This window comes from Nerophis lumbriciformis, linkage group LG30 (assembly GCF_033978685.3).
Source record: "Nerophis lumbriciformis linkage group LG30, RoL_Nlum_v2.1, whole genome shotgun sequence".
In the NCBI taxonomy this organism is placed as follows: domain Eukaryota; kingdom Metazoa; phylum Chordata; class Actinopteri; order Syngnathiformes; family Syngnathidae; genus Nerophis; species Nerophis lumbriciformis.
Genome location: NC_084577.2, coordinates 23,418,506 through 23,438,668, shown reverse-complemented (window position 1 = coordinate 23,438,668; position 20,163 = coordinate 23,418,506). Strand labels below are relative to the sequence as shown.

The 20,163-nt window shown below is 40.9% G+C and overlaps 1 protein-coding gene across 2 annotated transcripts in view; it reads right to left on the bottom strand.

Annotated features, from left to right (window-relative positions):
* Positions 1-20,163, bottom strand: part of prpf8 (pre-mRNA processing factor 8) — a 42,681-nt gene continuing 22,518 nt past the window's right edge. The window contains exons 19-44 of one of the 2 annotated variants that reach the window (XR_009810579.1): positions 19,410-19,602; positions 19,137-19,324; positions 16,612-16,850; positions 16,362-16,508; positions 16,066-16,276; positions 15,823-15,939; positions 14,046-14,293; positions 13,793-13,972; positions 13,463-13,598; positions 13,132-13,301; positions 12,889-13,018; positions 12,637-12,783; positions 12,386-12,546; positions 12,104-12,295; positions 11,290-11,527; positions 9,909-10,037; positions 9,544-9,657; positions 7,080-7,253; positions 6,738-6,931; positions 6,381-6,620; positions 5,057-5,198; positions 4,809-4,949; positions 4,559-4,698; positions 4,247-4,449; positions 223-457; positions 1-189 (exon numbers count right to left, since the gene is read on the bottom strand). Coding sequence is in view for 1 of the 2 variants with exons in the window: in XM_061925815.1 (XP_061781799.1) it covers positions 303-457; positions 4,247-4,449; positions 4,559-4,698; positions 4,809-4,949; positions 5,057-5,198; positions 6,381-6,620; positions 6,738-6,931; positions 7,080-7,253; positions 9,544-9,657; positions 9,909-10,037; positions 11,290-11,527; positions 12,104-12,295; positions 12,386-12,546; positions 12,637-12,783; positions 12,889-13,018; positions 13,132-13,301; positions 13,463-13,598; positions 13,793-13,972; positions 14,046-14,293; positions 15,823-15,939; positions 16,066-16,276; positions 16,362-16,508; positions 16,612-16,850; positions 19,137-19,324; positions 19,410-19,602 (4,329 nt within the window). In the remaining variant the exon portion in view is untranslated. Of the gene's footprint in view, positions 458-4,246; positions 4,450-4,558; positions 4,699-4,808; positions 4,950-5,056; positions 5,199-6,380; positions 6,621-6,737; positions 6,932-7,079; positions 7,254-9,543; positions 9,658-9,908; positions 10,038-11,289; positions 11,528-12,103; positions 12,296-12,385; positions 12,547-12,636; positions 12,784-12,888; positions 13,019-13,131; positions 13,302-13,462; positions 13,599-13,792; positions 13,973-14,045; positions 14,294-15,822; positions 15,940-16,065; positions 16,277-16,361; positions 16,509-16,611; positions 16,851-19,136; positions 19,325-19,409; positions 19,603-20,163 lie in introns of both variants that reach the window. The other variant, XM_061925815.1, reaches the window with a different exon arrangement.

The following is a 20,163-nucleotide window of genomic DNA, read 5'->3' as shown; positions in this document are numbered from 1 at the left end:
TAAATGTATAAAAAGGGTCATCTTTATTTAAAGCCAAACTACAATATCACGGAATAATAGCACGTAACTAACATGGTAATCATTGATGCCAACATTCCAAGATATTACACAATCAAATACATCATTTAGGTATCATAAACCGCTCAAATCAAACAATTTGACGCTAAAGTTTCACTGCAACTTGAGTGAATGTTGAAACCAAAGCGAAAGAAATATGTGAAAGGTAACAAGACAAAGATTCTAGTTTTAAAGTCCAAACAAAGATGTTTAGTACAATTTTTACACGGCTGATTGTTGTCAACTCAATTAAACATGTCCTCGCGGTCAGCGTTGTAGATTTCTCCCTCCTGCAGAGAGGCAAAGTTGAGGAAGTGCGACGGTCGATGGACTTCGTGGTAGAACTCCTTGGGGTTGGCCAGCTGCAGGTCGTACTTCATGTTGGGGTCATGGCGCACGCCTGATGAAGGAAGACAGGTGGTGATCATCATCACGTGTAGTCTAGATCAGAGCTGGGCAAATATGTTGACTCGGGGGCCACATTGAGAGAAAAAATGTGTATGTGTGTATAAATGATATATACACATTTAGCTGTAAAAACATGATGTACGGTATGTGTGTTTGGGTCCCTTTTTTTTCCAGAAGTCACAATGTCCAATAGAATTCTAAAAAGTTATGACAGACCACCTCAAAAAAACGGAATGGAATTTTACATTTTTTTTACTGAATGAGACACCCAAAATGTACATTAAAATAAAGAAAGTGGGATTTCCAAAAATTAACTATGAACAATAAAACACTGAATATTAACAACATATGAACATCGCTCCTCTTTTACTTCTCAAACCAGCTCCTTGATAGTTGTGTATCTTTTACAATCAAGCAAAACACAACAAATATGTAACAAACAGCAAAATATGAATGCAAAGTATAATAAATACCTACAATATGATATATTATCACTTTTATGCAGACATTTGTTGTACAAATTTGCTTCTGCATCTGTTCCTGACACATGCATTTCGGGCTGGCTGCTCTAAAAACAAACCCCGCCCACTGAAATACTTTGTATAGTTCAAGACTTACAATAATTTAAAAACAGCACTGCACATCATAATGGCGGCGACAGTTTTGATGAGGTTGGCCTCTTAAGACCCAAGCTGTTTGTTTACATGCTTTTTTTTTTTAATTTCTCTTTGCTATTTGGGCTTATTGGACCCTAATTAGAATAAAAACTAAGAATCATCTTTTGATATGATGTACTTAGTCCATAATTACACAAACGTGTACTTCATGTTTAGTGACATGCTAATTCTTATTTTTACACTTTTTCCAAATTCCATTGTATGTTATACTCTTCTTAGACTTAGACAAACTTTAATGATCCACACGGGAAATTGTTCATGACACCACCAGATGGCAGTATAAGTGTCCACATAAGCGGCCATAAGACCCCAATTCAGTAGTGTACACAATTTTGGAAAAGAGAGCTAAAAGGTGTTGTCCACACATGTGGCCACTAGGCCTTAAGGGATCTAAAAAAATGATGTAGAACGTTCGGCGGGCCGGATTGAAAATCTTAATGGGCCGCATTTTGCCCAAGTCTGGTCTAGATCCAAAAATGTGTGACAAGAGGCCGCTCAATGGAACTACATACTCGATTTACGAACCCCTCTATTTGCGAGCTTTTCGATTTACGAACTTTTAGATGGAGCCAAATATGCTTCATTCCTTTCTACCACGCCTGCAGGCAAAAATCAGGGAGCATCATTGTTGCGAAGGCGGGACCCCACGTCACTTGCTGCGTAGGACATGGGTCCAAAAAGCCAACAAACCAGCCTGGAAAGTAAGAAATTTGCTGCGGACTAAAAAAGAGCCGCCGTAAATTCTGGACTATAAGCCACATTTTTTTCCTACACTTTGACGGTGCAACTAATTTATGGATTTTTCCTTCGCTGGCGGCCATATTGCAAATAGTAAAAACAAACAAAAAAGCAAGCAAATACACAGAAAAGGTGTGTTATTGTTTATGCTATGGCGCCATCTTTTGGATGAGTTCGCTCAGTGCAGGTGCAGCAGTGTCCTTTCATGGAGTGCTTTCAACCGGAGGTAGATGTGCTGGTCCGTCTTCTAGCTGTCCATAGCGTTTCTACTTGTACGTATTCTTCATTCATCAACATTTGTAAGTTTTACAATATTACTAAAACAATTACTTACTAAACCGTGCCATGTGTGATGTCTGCAAAGAGTGTTTTAATGCATATTTGTACATGCTATCGTAACATAATGAAGCTAGCATCGTTAGCATAAGCTAATATGCCAACACCTTTACGAGTGTCAATGTTAGTATTTACCGTATTTTCCGCACTATAAGGCGCACCTAAAAACCACAATTTTTCTCAAAAGCTGACAGTGCGCCTAATAACCCGGTGCGCTTTATTACGATTCATTTTCATAAAGTTTCGGTCTCGCAACTTCGGTAAACAGCCGCCATCTTTTTTCCCGGTAGAACAGGAAGCGCTTCTTCTTCTACGCAAGCAACCGCCAATGAAAGCACTCGCCCCCATAGAACAGGAAGCGCTTCACCCGCCCCCATAGAACAGGAAGCGCTTCACCCGCCCCCGGAAGAAGAAGAAAAAACGCGCGGATATCACCGTACGTTTCATTTCCTGTTTACATCTGTAAAGACCACAAAATGGCTCCTACAAAACGATCCGGTTCATAAAAAGACGCAATCTCTCCATCCGCACACGGATTACTACCGTATTTCACAGCAACTGAACCGCACTGTGGAACGGGAGCACGTACGGTGAATATTCGCTCCACAGGGAATGAGAAGTCATCCTTCACTGTGGTTCTAGCTTGCCATGCTAACTTCCACCCATCCAAAAGAGACCTTTCCAGCCGGCGTCATCATAAAAGCTAACTCGAAGGGATGGATGGATGAAGAAAAGATGAGCGAGTGGTTAAGGGAAGTTTACGCGAAGAGGCCGGGTGGCTTTTTTCACACAGCTCCGAAGGCGAACACACCTTCACTAAGACGGGCAGATAGCGCCGGTCGACATACGCCAACATCTGCCAGTGGATCGTAAATGCCTGGGCAGATAGTTTCGGTCACAACTGTGGTCCGACCTTTCCGGAAGGCAGGATTCACAGAACTGCTGGACAACAGTGACACTGACTCCGGTGACTTCGACGAGACGGAACCGGCCATTTTGGATCCCGTATTCGCCCAACTTTTCAATTCGGACACCGAAGACGAAGAATTCGAAGGATTTACGAATGAAGAATAACTTCAGAAGGTGAGCGCTATGTTTATTTTGTGTGTTGTGACATTAACGTTCGAGCAACATTATGTTGCTATTGTTCTACACCATTTTGAATTTTACTATGTTTGTGATTGCACATTTGCGTACATTTTGGGACAGAGTTGTTAGAACGCTGGTTTTCAATATATTATTAAAGTTTGACTGAACTATCTGACTGTTTTTTTGACATTCACTTTAGCGCAGCGTTTTTTTGACATTCACTTTAGCGCAGCGTAGGCGCGGCTTTTAGTCCGGGGCGGCTTATTGGTGGACAAAATTATGAAATATGTAATTCATAGAAGGTGCGGCTAATAATCCGGTGCGCCTTATAGTGCGGAAAATACGGTACTTACAACGGTATTCTTTTTGTATTGTTTCAGTTACGTAAATTCACCAAAATGTCACCGTGGAGTTATTGAGTCTGTTTAGTTGATTAGAGAGCCAGCTTCCGCAGCTAGTGGGTCCATGACGATGACTTCTGTTTTGTTTGAGCAGCCGTTTTACTGCCGTGCTACAGGCACAGTTTCGAAAGAATTAAAGTATGTAAATAAACATCTACAAAATATTTCTGTGTAAATAACTCATTTCACAACGTATATATCTGCAGCTTATAGTCCGGTGCAGCTAATTTATTAATAATCACTTATTTCTTTAAAACTTTGGTGGGTGCAGCTTATATACCAATGCGCTCCATAGTCCGGAAAATACTGTACAGACTATGCGGTCTTCAAATTGTCTTTTTTTTTTTTTTTTTTTTCAGGAAAAAACTAAAATAGGGACTTTTCTCGAAGCTTGAACCATTTATTCATGCTTACATAGTTTTTTTTATGGAGAACCTTCACTATACAAACTTTTAGGTTCACCACCTCAATTAAGTCCGTAAATCGAGGTTCCACTGCATTGTAATAGTGTGAGATGAAAAGCAAGTAAAAGTTACTGACCCATGAAGTTGTAGTTCCATGAAACCTGGCCCGGCACCATGAAGAAGCCCAGGAAGCGATCCGAGAGCAGCATCTGGACTCGCTCATAGTGGGACGGCAGGTAGCCTTTCGGGTTGTTTCCCTTGTCCGTGTTCTGCCTGCCCCACTCGTAGCCGCTGGGCGTCAGCTTGTAGGCCGTCAGCGTGCACGAGCCTGGCGTGAAGCTGGAAACGAGACGCTATTAAATACTACTTCGCCAATTAGCCATTCAATTCGGCTTCTTATAGTCCAACTTCTGTCTTCGACAACACAAGCAACCGTAACCGTGGTTACCTGCAGGTGATGATAATGGTCTTTTCTCCATCCCAAGAGGGGTTGTCAGCCATGACTTTGGCATGAGTGGTGACATCTTGGGGCGACAACTGTGGCGACTCGTTAGGTTGCGTGTGGATCCAACCGAGGGGCTCCATTTCCTTTGCAAACAAAACCTCCTTAATATTCTTAAAATACTTTGGACTATGTCATGGATCTGTGACAACATAATCGTGAGGATGAGTTCTCTAGTTCAGCCTCGGTCTCTTACTTTCAGATATTCATGTCCCGGCAGCTGATTGGGCAGATGGACCGTCTGGTGGGTCCCCCACTGAGGTACCATGACAATACAACGGATCTCCTTTACTTGCGGGTTGTCGGGTGGACTGGTGCCGTACAAGTAGCCTGCAATCTGAACAACAACAACTGTTCTTACTGCATATAGCCAATGTTTACTTGACACACTGTTTTTGTCATAGACATAAAAGCATCATCATAACACCGACTACCAGGACATACCTGTGCTCGCAAGTCTGAAATGCAGATGAACTTCTTGAGGACGTTCTTGGGCAGGATGTAAGTGTATCCCGTCTCCTTGATGTCATCCGATGACACGTAAATGTGGTTGGTTCGGAGATGGAGATTGGCAGCAGATATAGCCCTAAAAATAAACAGAATTTAACCAACTCAGAAAATAAAAACTTGGTAATTTACAACAGGTGTGATGATACACGATAGGGCTGTGAATCTTTGGGCACCACACGATTCGATTCGATTCATGATTCAAAACGACCCTCGATTAAAAATCAATACTTATTAAATAATCATTCACCACAATTTCTATAATGTATTATTTGGAGTATAAATTATAACAAAACCTTTTCAAAACAGGTAACAGTTTACAAACACTCCTCTTGACTGCTGACGTACAACTTATACGCTAAGTGTTGGCCTAAAAAAAAAAACCATCTTTTTAAAAATGTTTATTTTTTAATTTATTTATTTATAGAATGTTAATTTAATAAAAGAAAAATATTGTAACCCCAACTCAATCGAGCTTTACAATACTTAAAATAAATGTATAAAGCAATTGAAAAGACATACAAAATACAATACTTATTAAATACAATACTAAAAAAAGGAATTGATAAAAGCAACAGTATCAATAATAATGTTAATGTCAATAATAGTTGTTTAATGTTTTTAATTCAAATTTCCATTCCTAAAAAAAATAGTAAAATAAAAAAAATATATTTTAATAAAAAATTTTAAAATGATGACTTGATTTAAAATTAGAATTAAGAAAATTTGCAATTTGGATGTGAATTAAAAAAAAAATGTATATAGCATCCCCAGACTTTGACTTTTACACTCTTTTAATCCAATACACTAATGCTGCAATACTGAACAGTGTGATCTAATTTGTTTGGTCTCCTCTAGTGGCCAACACTACTTGCTGCTCATGAAATCAATCCAGTGTGTCTAGAGTGCATGATTGGCAATTTAGCCTGCTTCTACTGGGACATATACAGCGCTGTGTTTGCTGTGGAACTCAAATGAAGAAGAGCGGCTCAGAGTCTCCCCCACCCAGGCGAGGCTAGCTATGATAGCTAACTCTCAGTAGCTCTTGTTTGCGCAAAACGCCAAATATGCTGTTCAAATGTCTTGCTCATAGCCAGACTAATATGCTTCTAGTAGGAAAATAACAAAATAAGTCGACTGCGTACTGCCCGTGAGACAGCTTTTCTTTAAACGAGAAACATGTTCATCCCGCCAGTTATCGACACATTCCTACCATTAACTGCCATCTACTTTCAGTGTTGCCTTTGAGGAAGACACATACCTGACCCTCCATTCGGTCTTGGAGGAGAAGGTCTGCGTCTCATAGTTGGAGGTGGTGGATGTGATGATCTCATCGCCGTGTTTGTTGACGGTGCGGGTCTGTGTGGCGGTGAGCTGCGACTGCTCTTTGGTCTGCTTCTCAATCTCAGCAATTTGCTGGCGCTGCTGCGAGGGAGCCGAAATCTCCATTCCCAGAATGATGTCACGGATCTCAGACTGGGTCAGGGAAGCCACGTTCACGCTGAGGGAGAGAAAACCGGCGTGACGTGCTGGATGTTAAATTGTTTTGTCCTGCTTTTTCTACCTAATTGTAGCAACCAAAACAACTGTAGTGTCCAATCTCAGTTATAATACTCACTTGTTCTTCTTGCCATAGTCGGCCAGAATGAGGTCTTTAAGTTGCACTTCCACCTTGATCCACTCCTCGTCCGTGAGAGTGGGCCAAATGTGATGGGGCTCAGTGATGGTCGTCTTGTCAGGTTTGAGGATCACCTTGGCACGGTCGTTATTGACATGTAGCGCTCTGAGGATCAGGATGAGTCGCGAGAAGGCCTACAGAGGGAGAAAATCCCCATGCACAAACTACTTACACAGGTGGATACGTATTCAGTTTCCTGTCACCCATTTTCATGCTTGCAAAGAAGCCCGATGGTGAAGAAAACACTACAATTTTGTTTTGGCGATAGGGAGTAAAACTCACTGTGTACGACGAAATCGTCTTAAGCCAGTCATCGTAAAGGTTGAACAGCACCATCTGCGGCTCGGTAGCTTTGAGAATCAGATCTCCAAACTTCTCTACCTTCAGACATGCCTGGAAGGGCAGCTGTAACTCAGAGCCTTTGATCACAATGTTGGGGAAGTCAAGCAAGTGGACCTGTGTAAAGAGAAGAATGGCATTACAAATATTAGGCATTGACGCTACTGGGGGGGCTCAATCCGATATCGATATGGGTCAGATATCAGCAAAAAAAAAAACATGTATCGACTTGCATGTAAAATCACTAATATGAGCGCTCCGAAACAAGCAGTCCTGCAGCGTGTTTACTTGTGCAAAGCTGGACAGCCAGTTAACATCTAAATATCCTCCAATAACTACACAAAGTTGGTCTTTTCTTTACTCTTAGTCAAGTTATTTAGGTACACATGGTAGGCTATAGGCTACTACGAACTAGTAGCTACACAACAGCTAAGCACACAATAGCACACAAGCTAGACATACATACCGTATTTTCCGCACTATTAGCCGCACCTAAAAACCACAAATTTTCTCAAAAGCTGACAGTGCGCCTTTTAACCCGGTGCGCTTTATATATGGATAAATATTAAGATTCATTTTCATAAAGTTTCGATCTCGCAACTTCGGTAAACAGCCGCCATCTTTTTTCCCGGTAGAACAGGAAGCGCTTCTTCTTCTACGCAAGCAACCGCCAAGGTAAGCACCCGCCCCCATAGAACAGGAAGCGCTTCTTCTTCTACTGTAAGCAACCACCCGCCCGCGTAGAAGAAGAAAAAGCGCGCGGATATCACCGTACGTTTCATTTCCTTTGTGTGTTTACATCTGTAAAGACCACAAAATGGCTCCTACTAAGCGTCAGGGATCCGGTTCATGAAAAGACGCAATCTCTCCATCCACACACGGATTATTATTTCACAGCAACTGATATTCCTGTGAAACGCACCGTGGATACAACGGGAGCACGTACGGTGAATATTCGCACCACAGGGAATGAGAAGTCATCCTTCACTGTGGTTCTAGCTTGCCATGCTAATGAAACTTCCACCCATGGTGATATTCAAAAGGAAGACCTTGCCAAAAGAGACCTTTCCAGCCGGCGTCATCATAAAAAGCTAACTCGAAGGGATGGATGAAGAAAAGATGAGCGAGTGGTTAAGGTAAGTTTAAGTTTACGCGAAGAGGCCGGGTGGCTTTTTTCACGCAGCTCTGTCCATGTTGATATACGTATGTTTGTGATTGCACATTTGCGTACATTTTGGGAGTGAACAGAGTTGTTAGAACGCTGGTTTTTAATATATTATTAAAGTTTGACTGACCTATCTGACTGTTTTTTTGACATTCCTTTAGCGCAGTTAGATGCGGCTTACAACACCGGGCGGCTTATAGGTGGACAAAGTTTTGAAATATGCCGTTCATTGAAGGCGCGGCTTTTAACCCAGGGCGCCTTATGGTGCGGAAAATACGGTAGTAATAAGTGTCCTTAATTGAACAATATCAAATAGTCATAGTTGCACATTACACACAGATAAAGTCTCCAAGGCAAAAGCGTATTGGGAAAAAAATCCAGTCACAAACGTGTCCGCATCATTCAACTTTAACGTCAAGAGCTTAACCTAATTATTGTGGCCAAGAAGTGTCGCCAAAAAAAACAAAAAAACAAACAGTCATCACTCCACTTCCACTTGAAGACAGCATACGTCCATTTAAGACCATTAATAATAAATAGGTGAGTTGTTGTCATTACCTACCATTGTTAGGTTTTATTTCAGCTAATCAAGCCTTTTCTAAAATTCTACATTACAATATTTTTGTTTAGTATTTGGTCTGTATTTATAGAGCGCTTTACTAAACCTGATACTAGGGCTGTGAATCTTCGAGCACCACACGATTCGATTTGATTCTTTTGTGTAAAGATTTGTTCCATATTAAAATATAAATAAATCAAATAAATTAAAAAATAGATTTGTTTTTTTAAATTGATTAAGAATCGTTAAAAATAAGAATCGCGATTAATTCCAAAGGCGTTTTTTTTTACACCCCTACCTAATACAATCCCCGAAACGCATTTAGTATACATTCACCCATTCACACACAGATGGCAGAAGCTGCTATGCAAGGCGCTAACCAAGACACATCAGGAGCAGTGTAGGTGAAGTGTCTGGCCCAAGGACACAACACCTGTGACTATGAAGGCGAAAGCTGGACACGATCCGGGAACCCTCAAATAGCTGGCCCCTCTACCATCTGAGCCACGTCGTCCCAAAATAACAAAAGCATGTATGATTCGTCTTGATATCACGTCCGATCATTATCGGTATCAGGCAATAATTAAAGCTCTTATATCGGCATATCATAATATATCGGGAGACCCATACCCAGCGCTAATAACTATTAATTAACCAAGTGTACTTTAGTGTGACAGTCTTACCTCCAGAGGGTCCAACATGCCCTTCCTGGTCACAATGATCTGCTTCGGTTGCTCTTCCACTGGGAGAGATCGGATTAAGGCGGCTACTTCTTCAGCTGTCTTCCATTTAGCCAGCTGCAAGGAAACAAATTGTTTTACCACATGCAAATTATAATGAAATGAACATTATTGATATTGGTTTAAAAATGGTATTTGCAATAGATTATGCATGAAGCCTAACATGAAAGTTTTGTTTTCACTCCCACAGAAACAGAGCTAAAAACAGCAAAGAGTCGCTTGTAGTGTTTCCTCGATTTACCAAAATGTCAGTTGTATAATGTCACATGACATGTGACATTGAGTCACGTGTCATTTTTTTTTTTTACCTGTCCCAGACGTTTCTGCCCAGCCCACACAGAAGTGTGAATGATCTTAAGGAAGAGCTGTCCCGTCCTGGGGTTGAAGATGAAAATGGCTCCATTGATGGGTTTGGTGGTCAAGTTACCTTCAAATGTCTGGTAAAAATTGAAAAAATGGATGTTAATACATTTCCTATGATGATACAATGGAACCTCAATTTACAAACCCCTCGAGTTGAGAACTTTTCGATTTACAAACTTTTAAATTGAGGCATATATGCCTTTGTGTGTAAACCATGTCTTTGTGTACGAACACTTCATTCAGTCATTCATTTCGTGTCAGGCCTGCAGGCAAAAGGCAGGGCGTGGCATTTTTGTGGGGGCAGAGCCCTCCAGGTCATTTGCTACCCAGGACGCTAATAGTCACTTCTTAGCGCTTTAGCATGTGTGCTTTTTGTGTGTTTTTCCCCTTTTGAAACATTTTGTCCATTTTGCTAACTCAAGTACCTAACTTAAGTCCCAAAAAGACAACAGACCAGCATGGAAAGAAGGGAAATGCTGTAGAATTAAAAAAAATACTATTTGCGAGGAGTACATTAAAGGCAGAAGAATCATCGAAGCAGCCTACGTACGAGAGCAAGTTTTAACTGTGATGAGACTGGACTTGTCTAGAAAAATATGCCAAAGCAGATTTATTTCACAGCGAATGGGAAGAGCTACTCTCGTTCAGTAGTGTGTCTTTCATGTCACACTCACGCACACATTGCCCGTACTCTCGTTTTCCCTGTCTGCTCCTTCTTTTACCGTCGACTCCTCCTCACGGATTTTACTTTTTAAAACCTGTTTAAAATCGTGCATTTTTTGCTGTGGCTCCAAAACTTTGGAACAATATTCCTCTTGCTATTCGGACGGCTCCCTCTTTAATGAGTTTTAAAACACGTTTTAAAACATAATTGTACCCTTTGGCATTTAAATCAGCATGAGAACTGAGTGATTTTAGTCTTTTTTTATTTTTATGTATTTTATGTTAAATCTATAGTTAAATGTTTTATATTACTGACTCTCCTTGTTGTATGTATGTCTTAACTCCTGTTGAGCACTTTGTGAAACTTTTGTTTCTTGAAATGTGCTATATAAATAAAGTAGATTGGATTGAAAATGTTAATTAATACAACAATGTTGTTAAAGTTAGGGATTTTTGTGATTTCTAATTGTTTGTGAAGGCACCATAGTGACTTCTGCATGTGTTCGCGTGTGTTGGCAGAGCAGCGCATACAGCACAGTTCAGCTTGTTTTGGCTTTATGGAGAAATTTGCTTCACTACATGAACGTTCGTAAATCGAGGTAATATCTAACATAGAGACAAACATTTAAAAGTTTAAAATTGGGAGCACAAGTCAGCACACACCTTGTGGATGGTGACTCTGTAGACATTGGTGTCATCCACAAACCAAATGATTTGGTTGGAGAAGAGTTCCCCATAGTTCTGTGAGGACAGGTAGGGCTCAGTAGGCTCTGAGGAGTAGAGTTGCAGACCCTTGCGGATACGCTCCCTCAGCACATACAGCGCAGGATTGGCCTTCATGATCTTAGCCATGGCCTGCTGGATCAAAGGCTTGCTGCCAGGGAACCAGTTTCCATAACCACTGCACAAAAAGAACACATGCAAGATGTGAGAGCTGGACAACGTCCATATTTATATTTCTCGGCTCTAATAATTGTTATCAAGTCATGCTCATTGAAGCACTTAAACCAGGGGTGTCCAAACCTTTTCCAGCGAGGGCTGCATGAATAAAAATTGAAGGCAGCGGGGGCCACTTTGTTACATTTTGTACATTAAAGATACTAAAACGAATACAACATGGGTCAATCAAAATATGCTAAACTTCTGAACACAACATCGATTTCTTAGCTTTGTATTATCAGTAACAAAGCATATTCTACATCATTTTGCCCTAAATTAGGCATTTTAAGCATAAAAATGTTTAAATTAACTAAAAATACCAATACTACAGTAGTATTGGCCACTAGACGAGACCTAAACAATGAGACTGCCCTCATCAGTATTGTGGCCACTGATTGGGTCAGGCTCGGCAGCCTTACCAACATTAGCATGCTAACTTTGCATCCAATTTTATTTTGTCTTTACAATGGTGTAGCGGGCCAAAACCAAACAAACTGCAGGCCGCACTTTGGACACCCCTTATTTAAACAACACTGACCTGTGAAGGTTGTAAGCCAAGTCGATGGCAATGAGCACCCCAGTGGGGGAAGGGTAGATGCTCATGTTATCTGTGGTGTAGTCCAAGAACTTGGCTCTTGCGTAGCGCTCAATATCATGCGAGTCATAGTCACCCCAACGCAGCTGGATGTCAATCCAGTATTTTTGGGTGGTGGTGCTGTCCATCACATCCCTGCAAAGAGTCAGACATGGAGTTTATATGAAGTTCATACCCCAGTTTCATGAGCATAGACAATCGATGAAGAGAATTGCCGAGTCATACTTTGAGTCAGCCAGCAGAGACGGCCGAGAGACGTTCCACTTGTAGGACGCAAAGAGGAGGATGTCGGCACAAGACGAGTTCATCTTGTAGGACTTCCTGGGGTGGATGGTCTCCTTCTGCACAGTCTCAATCTCAAGAGCATCGAGCTCCTGGTCAAAAACCTGAAAGCAAAAACACATTCATATCTGCACAAATAAAAGCAGGGAAATATAGCTTTCCATTCCTTATTGCTCTGTGGAGAAAAATCCTACCTGACAGAGATCCATGACAACACTCTCATGAATCTTCTGCCACAAATGAGCCCTGAAGATCTGAATGAGGGAGATCTTCAGTGTGGGGATCTTTCCGTGCATAAAGATTCCAGTCAGGTCAAGTTGCACCTGGAAACCCACATATACCTAAAGAGGGGGGAAACACTATTAGTTTGTGAAGCTTTTTACCTTCAAAATATTATTTTTTTAATCCCTACAAATAATCCTATTGTAGTTATATTTGGAACTAACATTGGCTCTGTTGATCGTGGGCGACCACCAAAGAGTGAAGCGACGGTTGGGGATTTGGTTGAGACCAGATCTCTGCGCATTGGTCAGCTTCTTCCACTTCATGGACTCTTCAAAGCCACTGGCCTTCTCCCTGTAGTCCAGAAAGACAATTGGTCAGTTTGATTTAAATTCAATATTGGGGAAAACACACACAATAAGAAAAGCCGGTGACATGAGTATAATTGATTTCTCAACATGACTCACCAGAAGAGACCTTCCCATGTGGGGAAGTAAGTGCCTCTGAAGAGAGTGTGTTCCAGGATGCCTTCCACACCACCCAGAGCCTGGATCATATCTGTGCGGTAATTGTTGAGGTTCCACAGTTTTCCATCATGCCTCTGATGGGTCCACCAGAAGGGATTCTGCTTCAGCACCTGCATTATTCCACAAAACAGATGCATCAATTTTCAGATTCACTTCAGCATTTGGTGTTAAACACAGTATGTTATCATGCAACACACGGTAATGCTGACAAGAGCTCGTTTGAACTTTGCATCGAACATGCATTTCCAGCTAAAATATCTCTCCATCATACCTGGTATTGTTTAAAGTCTGTTCTGACTCTCCAGCCTTTGTCATAGGCGAGTGTGTGTCTGTCTTTTTGGAAAAGGGTGTTGATACGCGGAATTCCTCTGTCCCATGAGTCCTCCAAATCCTCCAAAGTGAGACGCCTGGGATACAGAACACAAACTGCCATTTGTTCCACAGCTTATGACATTCTTTCCTTTGTGGTCAAGGAAAACTAGAAATATGTGGGCGTCCAGCGTTCACAATACACACGTCTAATGACTGGGGAAGCCTTTTATGAAAACATGCCCATCATGAGAACTACTTTCATAAAACACTACCAATGAGAAGAACATACCTGTTCTGTGCAATGGCCTCTTGCCTCTTGAGGGCGTACTCTGCCCACACTCTCTGCGAGTCAATGAACTCGCTTTCCCATGGCTGAATGTAACGATACAAGTTTGGAATCAGTTGGTCCTCTTCGTGACTCATTCCGGACCTGAAATGGGTGATGCCCACATCTGTCTGCTTGGACCACCTGGTGGGGAAAGAAAACAGTTTAATACCAACTTTGAAGGAGTTTAAGGATCAAGGAAAATGTGCCGGCTTACCGCAGATCAGACTGTGGAATCAGCACATGGCCCATGGACAACATGCCCAGGCCTCCCAACTCTTTGGGAGTATAGAAAACGACAGGCGGGAAGCGACTGGGCATTTTGGAGTTCAGACCGATCTTGATACGCGTCTGAATCTTGTTCTCACATTTGACCAGTAGATCCAGGAGCTCCTGGGTGTTGACCACCGCTTCACGGAAGTAGGTCATCAGACCGATGAGAGCTGTGTTCCATTTGTTCACAATCTGGAGGCAAAAACATTCGTTATGACCCTTAAGTCATTTTGACAAACACTACCTCCAATTTTTAAGACTGTACATTTTAAGGATGCACAATTTTTTATCCAAGCAGATACCGATAATTATTATTAAATCTATTACTAGAGATGCCTTGATCGGGGGCCGTTATTTGCCTTTTTCAACTGATCGCGATCGGCTGATGAGCTGCTGAGCCCAGGCGATCTTTACCACAGCTGTTTGTGTTCACATGGCTAAGGATTGTATTCACCGGAAAGCTTCCAACAAAAAGGGATACACACTCAGTCAGGGAGACAGAATTACAAGCTCTAACAAAGGCGTCGTCGAGAAGCCTCTTTCTAAAATTGTAATCCTCAACACCATGGTGCAAAATAAACTTTCTTTTACTGGAGGACTACAGGAAAGAGAATGGCTAAGCATGTTACACACACCGAGCAGGACAACACAAGAAGCTAACAGCTAAAGCATCCATGTAAAATAGGAGTGATCGATGAATATGTCAATACTATCAATACAGAGCACGCTATCAGTGTATAAACAATTAGATAGATCTTTATCTTTTTACTGTTCTTATTACAAAATCTTTATTTTTTAATCGTTTTTTGTTATTGTTGACAAATTCAGGTAGTAAATCTCTACATACAGGAGGGCTTTGAAGGCAAAACCCAATTTTTTTTTAAAAGGAAGCCAACAGACGTTTTTTTCTTTTGTTTAGTTTTTGTGCACGAGCCACTTTATTTAGTTAAAAAGTTGTATGCAGGATTCAATACCACATCTGATTTCCAACAATATTAGCTAATTTTAAATGTAATAAGGTAAGCTTGATAAAAATGTGTTACTGTTTAGTTTCTTTCTATAAAACATTTTAAAAATTCTACCAGCCACTCCCGAAAGAGACAAACGGTAGAAAATGGATGGGTGGATGGATAATCTGTCAAAATATCGGATCGGGATATTAGGCCAGAAATGTTAATCGGGACATCCCTATTTATTATACTTAAAATGTTGTTTTAACTCTAGTTTGTACACATCTAAGGTGGATTTGACAAATGGTACATGTAGATTTGTCCTAACCAAGGACGACATCACTACTATGGTTGGGATAACACAACCATCCATAAATCAGTAGTGAAGCTTAAGTCCTTATTTCCATCAATCGGTGTATGCAGTGGGGCAATCACGTATTTTGCAAGCAAAAACATAAATTTGAAAAAGCTTGGAAGTACAAACTGTGGGTCCTAGTGGTTTACTAGCTCACAAAAGCCTGTATCTTCACCAATAATAAAGGGCTTGTCGTCCAGCGCCATCACTTCAATGACAAAATCACAGATCGTTTTATCCTTCAAGTTGTCTCTTTCATACCTAGGTTGCAACCCTTTGGAGATTCCGTCAACTAAAACTACCACAAAAATAAATGACTAATGTGTGACTAAAACTAAGTATTCTCATCCAAAGGACAGACTAAAACTAAGATGTCTGCCAAAATCAACAGCTTTGGAATTAAAATATCCACAGACCTTTGTAAAAGTGGTTGAGCCAGAGGCCATCAAGATCTGGCGCACTCTGTTGTGGAAGCGCTGCATTGATTCATCATCCACACGCAGGAAACACTGAGCTGTCCTCTCTTTGGTAACCTAAACATGCAAATACACAAAAGCAACGATGCCTTTAACACCGCATTGGTATGGTGGCCACAGCATTTTGGGTCTGTGGAAGGTAAAAAGCTGGTACTGGTCAATGAAGGGAAGGAATTTCTTTACCTCATTCTGCAAATTCCAGACACCGTCCTTATGGGTGAACTCTTCATAGCTTGTTCGACATTTGGGCAAGATGCGGCACTCAAATCCACACATGTTGAAGAGCAGGTTGGGATTGTCTTTGCTGTAGACGGACACAAAGCTGTTCTCCCACTGGACTGTGGTCACAGACCTTGGCAGGCGGTTCTTGATGTCCCAGAACACTGCACGCCCACTGAGACGAAAATGAAAAGACTTATAGCCAAATTTTTGACTAGTTTGAAATACATAGTGGTATAAATCAGAGGCAGACGACTCACAGATTGACATCGTGCTTCATCAGCCTCATGCGGGCATCACGGGGCCAGCACTTCTTGTTGTTGTAGCCCACAATGTTCTCATTGTTGGGGTCAGGGTGCTCCGTCAGATACCGCTGAATGAGATCCCGAGCCTCGTCAGCAGAAAACCTGATGAAGTCACAAGAGAATATTTACACAAATATGCAACTAGCCAAGAGTAAAAAAGGAAACACTCATTTTGAGAGGTTTCATTTTCAAACAACATTCTAACCTGAAGAAGATGTGAATGCGGTCGATGTAGCGGCAGTACAGCCTGATGGGGTGGGCGCTCTCTGTTGCTGTGTCTTGGAAACTGAGGAAGTCGTTGGGCATCTGAGGGGGACCTGCCATCTCGCTGGCTCGGTGCAGACCTAGCACTAGTAGATCCATAACCAGACCATAGTACTGTACAATGAATGAGGCAAACTGGAGTCCCCGGATGATGCCGTAAGAGTTTGTGTGATTCATGTCCTAAAAACAATGATAAGAAAATGCTCGCTTACTTTTTGTATTGCATTACAAATGTGATAACAGAAAAATAATTAGGGATTATTTGATATCTTCAACAAGGAACTGTACTTTTTGCAAATTTTGCCTATCATTCACAATCCTTATGTAAGACAAAAACACATTTTTCTTTTTTTATGCATGAAAGTATGAGGTGGCTAACAATGCAGCTAATTAGAGTACACTATTGCGCCCGTAAAGCAATCTAAAAAAACATCCAAAAACCACCAACAATACTCCATTTGCATCTTGTGACCTGAATATTAACCAAGTATTAGCAATATTGTTATTATAAGAGTTAACGTACACATTTTTTTTTAGCACCGCCGTGATCACAGAGAGCTAACTAGCTTACGCAGCTACACTATCGATAATATGAGCTGGTGCTGCATCGCCACTGAGCTAATGAAAGTTAATTCTAGATTATAAATCATGCCTCTCACCTGGATAGTAGAAGGTTGTGATCATAAACCAAGAAGTTGGTCAACTTTGACATTCAACTTATCTTTTTTTTAACCTGCTTTAGGATTATAAAGAATTATTCATCTAAATGGGAATATGAGAACATCCTTTTTGTCGGCATCCCAGTAAGAGCTGACCTTGTACAGTAAGTGATTGTTTTATTATGTTTGTAGCTTGTATATCTTGTTTAGCACTTGGCAATACTGCTACATGATGCTCAGTGTTTCACTAAAGCTGGATCAACTTATCACTCAGCTTTTAAAACCTGTAGCTCATCCTGTATATTCACGCTAAAAATAGGGTTCTGGATCATCGTTTGTTCAAAAGTAGTCTTTGTTATCTCTTATGAAGTCTGCCATGATTAGTAGTGTTGTTAAAGGGAAAAGCAAACGTGACGCCTCTGTGAAATTAACATCGCCGTATGCTGAATGACAAACATACATAAATATTGTTGGATCAATAGGGACGACTGTACATTTTAATGACTTTACTGCAACTCCTGCATCACAAGAACAACGACTCACTTTCGCCGAACAACAACGTCATTCACACATGCGCAGAGACAAATGTAGCTCCTAACAAATATTACATGTTATTATGAATCTGCCGGTTACTACGTTACATATAGGTTGTATTTACCCGATGTCACAACCGGCTCATTTAATACTTTACGTTTTGGGCGCATTTTGCCTTTCTTGAAGAAAAATGCCCTATGCTTGATTGTTTTACGAACCGTTCAAATCGCAAAAAGTATAAAAGTTTCTTCAGAGTTCCTCAAGAGGAGAAGGGCGAAAAATTTCAAGATTTTACGAAAAGACGAGAGGCACGCACTCCAGTCCAAGAAGGCAGAGTCGAAAAATGCACAAATTTGCAGTGATCACTTTGTTAAAGGTTTGTTTGTTATACTTTTAACTTCTAGTATTTCCCATTTAATTATTATCTTGATATTATTAGTATTTTATCTTGTTTCGACGTTCTTAAAATGCATGATTGCAGTTGAAGTAAGGCAGCAAACATGGCTGTAGACGCAAAGTTAAATCATGAATTGCAACCTTACCCGAGCACACGATGCATGATTTATCCGGGAGAATCTTGATACCAATTTCTTTGACCCAGCCACACACAAAGAGGTTGTAGGCCTGTGTGCTTTTCCAAATTTTCATCAGGTCTGTCGTGTACCAGATAGTTCGACATGTCTGGGAACGCGACCGACGGATAATCTATGAGGTCACTCGACAAATCTTTTTTTGATAACGTATAGGGATAGATTCCATTGCATACGCGAGGCATTCAATCGATCGCAACTGGACTGTTGGGTTCGCCTCTTACCCAAGTAGGCTTCATCAATGTGTTCCAGATGAATGAGACATTCCATTGCAGAGTTTGCATTTTTTTTTGCTCGTATTTGCTTTTAGTGGTAAGACATAGCCCTTGCATACTCAGTTCGTACTCGGTTTTCTGCAAAGTTGCCATGTTGGTTTGATGGCCCACTACTTCGTTAATTTTGGTTTAAAAGTCACGTGACTGAATACAACCTATATACTTACAGCGTGTATATATAACGATGGAGGTTTTTGATGTTTTTAGAGCGCTTTTTAGGCGGAATAGAGCGACTTAAATTACCATTAATGTTAGACTTAGACTTCCTTTATTGTCATTCAAATTTAAACTTTACAGTACAGATAAGAAGGAAATTTTGTTTATTCACGAGTTAGAATGCAAAAAAAAGGAAATGTGTTCTTCAAAAAACTGCAGTTCCTTTTTAAAATGTATTAAAAATCAGTTTACCTTGTAGTTGATGACCACATTGTTCTTGGCCGTCATGTAATCAGCAATGTTGTGGTCCACAATAAGACGTAGCAGCCTGTTAAGCAATGTCAGATCTATCTTCTCGTACATCTTCTCATAGCGAGATTCCAACATCACATTACACTCTCCTTCTGTAGTTTCCCAGACATCTTGCAAGTTGTTAACGCCTGCAAACATTCAAAAGGATAGGATTAAAAATATGATCTGTATTGAAGATTTTAAACATTGTTTATGTAATGGCAGGGGTCCGACCTTGGCACCACTTGTAGACGAGCAGTGGAGGTGGCTCAGTGTCGGCTGGTTTGATCCAGGGTGGGAACAGCCGTCTCTTGTCAGCTTCATACCACAGATACTGATCGAGGTAAGCGTCTGTGATCTTCTCCAGGGGTTCCACGTCGTACACCGGCACCAAGTGGCTGTACAGGTCCATGAACTCGATCCCCACCTGTACAAAACAAGAACAGTGTGATGAAGGCCAATGCAACAAAGCTTCTGATTAGCTCCTCAAAAACCTCTGTCAAGAATGAATGCATAGCAGGCCAACATTTGGTGTTAGCAATCCAGTAGATCTCCCCCCCATATTTGCGAGTGTTGACTATTTCGATATAACATTTTTTATTTTACTTAACTCCCAACAAATAAATAGCAAGTAAAATTTAGCACTGTCGAATCCAATAATTGCCACTGCAATAATCCACGGTTTATAGCTGTTATTTGGTTCTGGACATGACCACAATAAATGAATTTCCAACAGGTAAGAATATCTATAACTTTTATACGTTCATAGCTAAAGCATACATAACACTTTACTAGCTTCTAAATACATTTGACAACATAATGAGAGCCCTCTACTCATGGAATAACAACAATGCTAATGTTAGCATGCTAACTTTTGAAGTTAATTTTGCAGCCGTACTCCTCAGTCATACTTGATACATGCTAACTGTTACCATGCTAAGGTAAACATGCGCCTGTGGTAGAGTGGTTGGCCCCCGATCGATCCGCA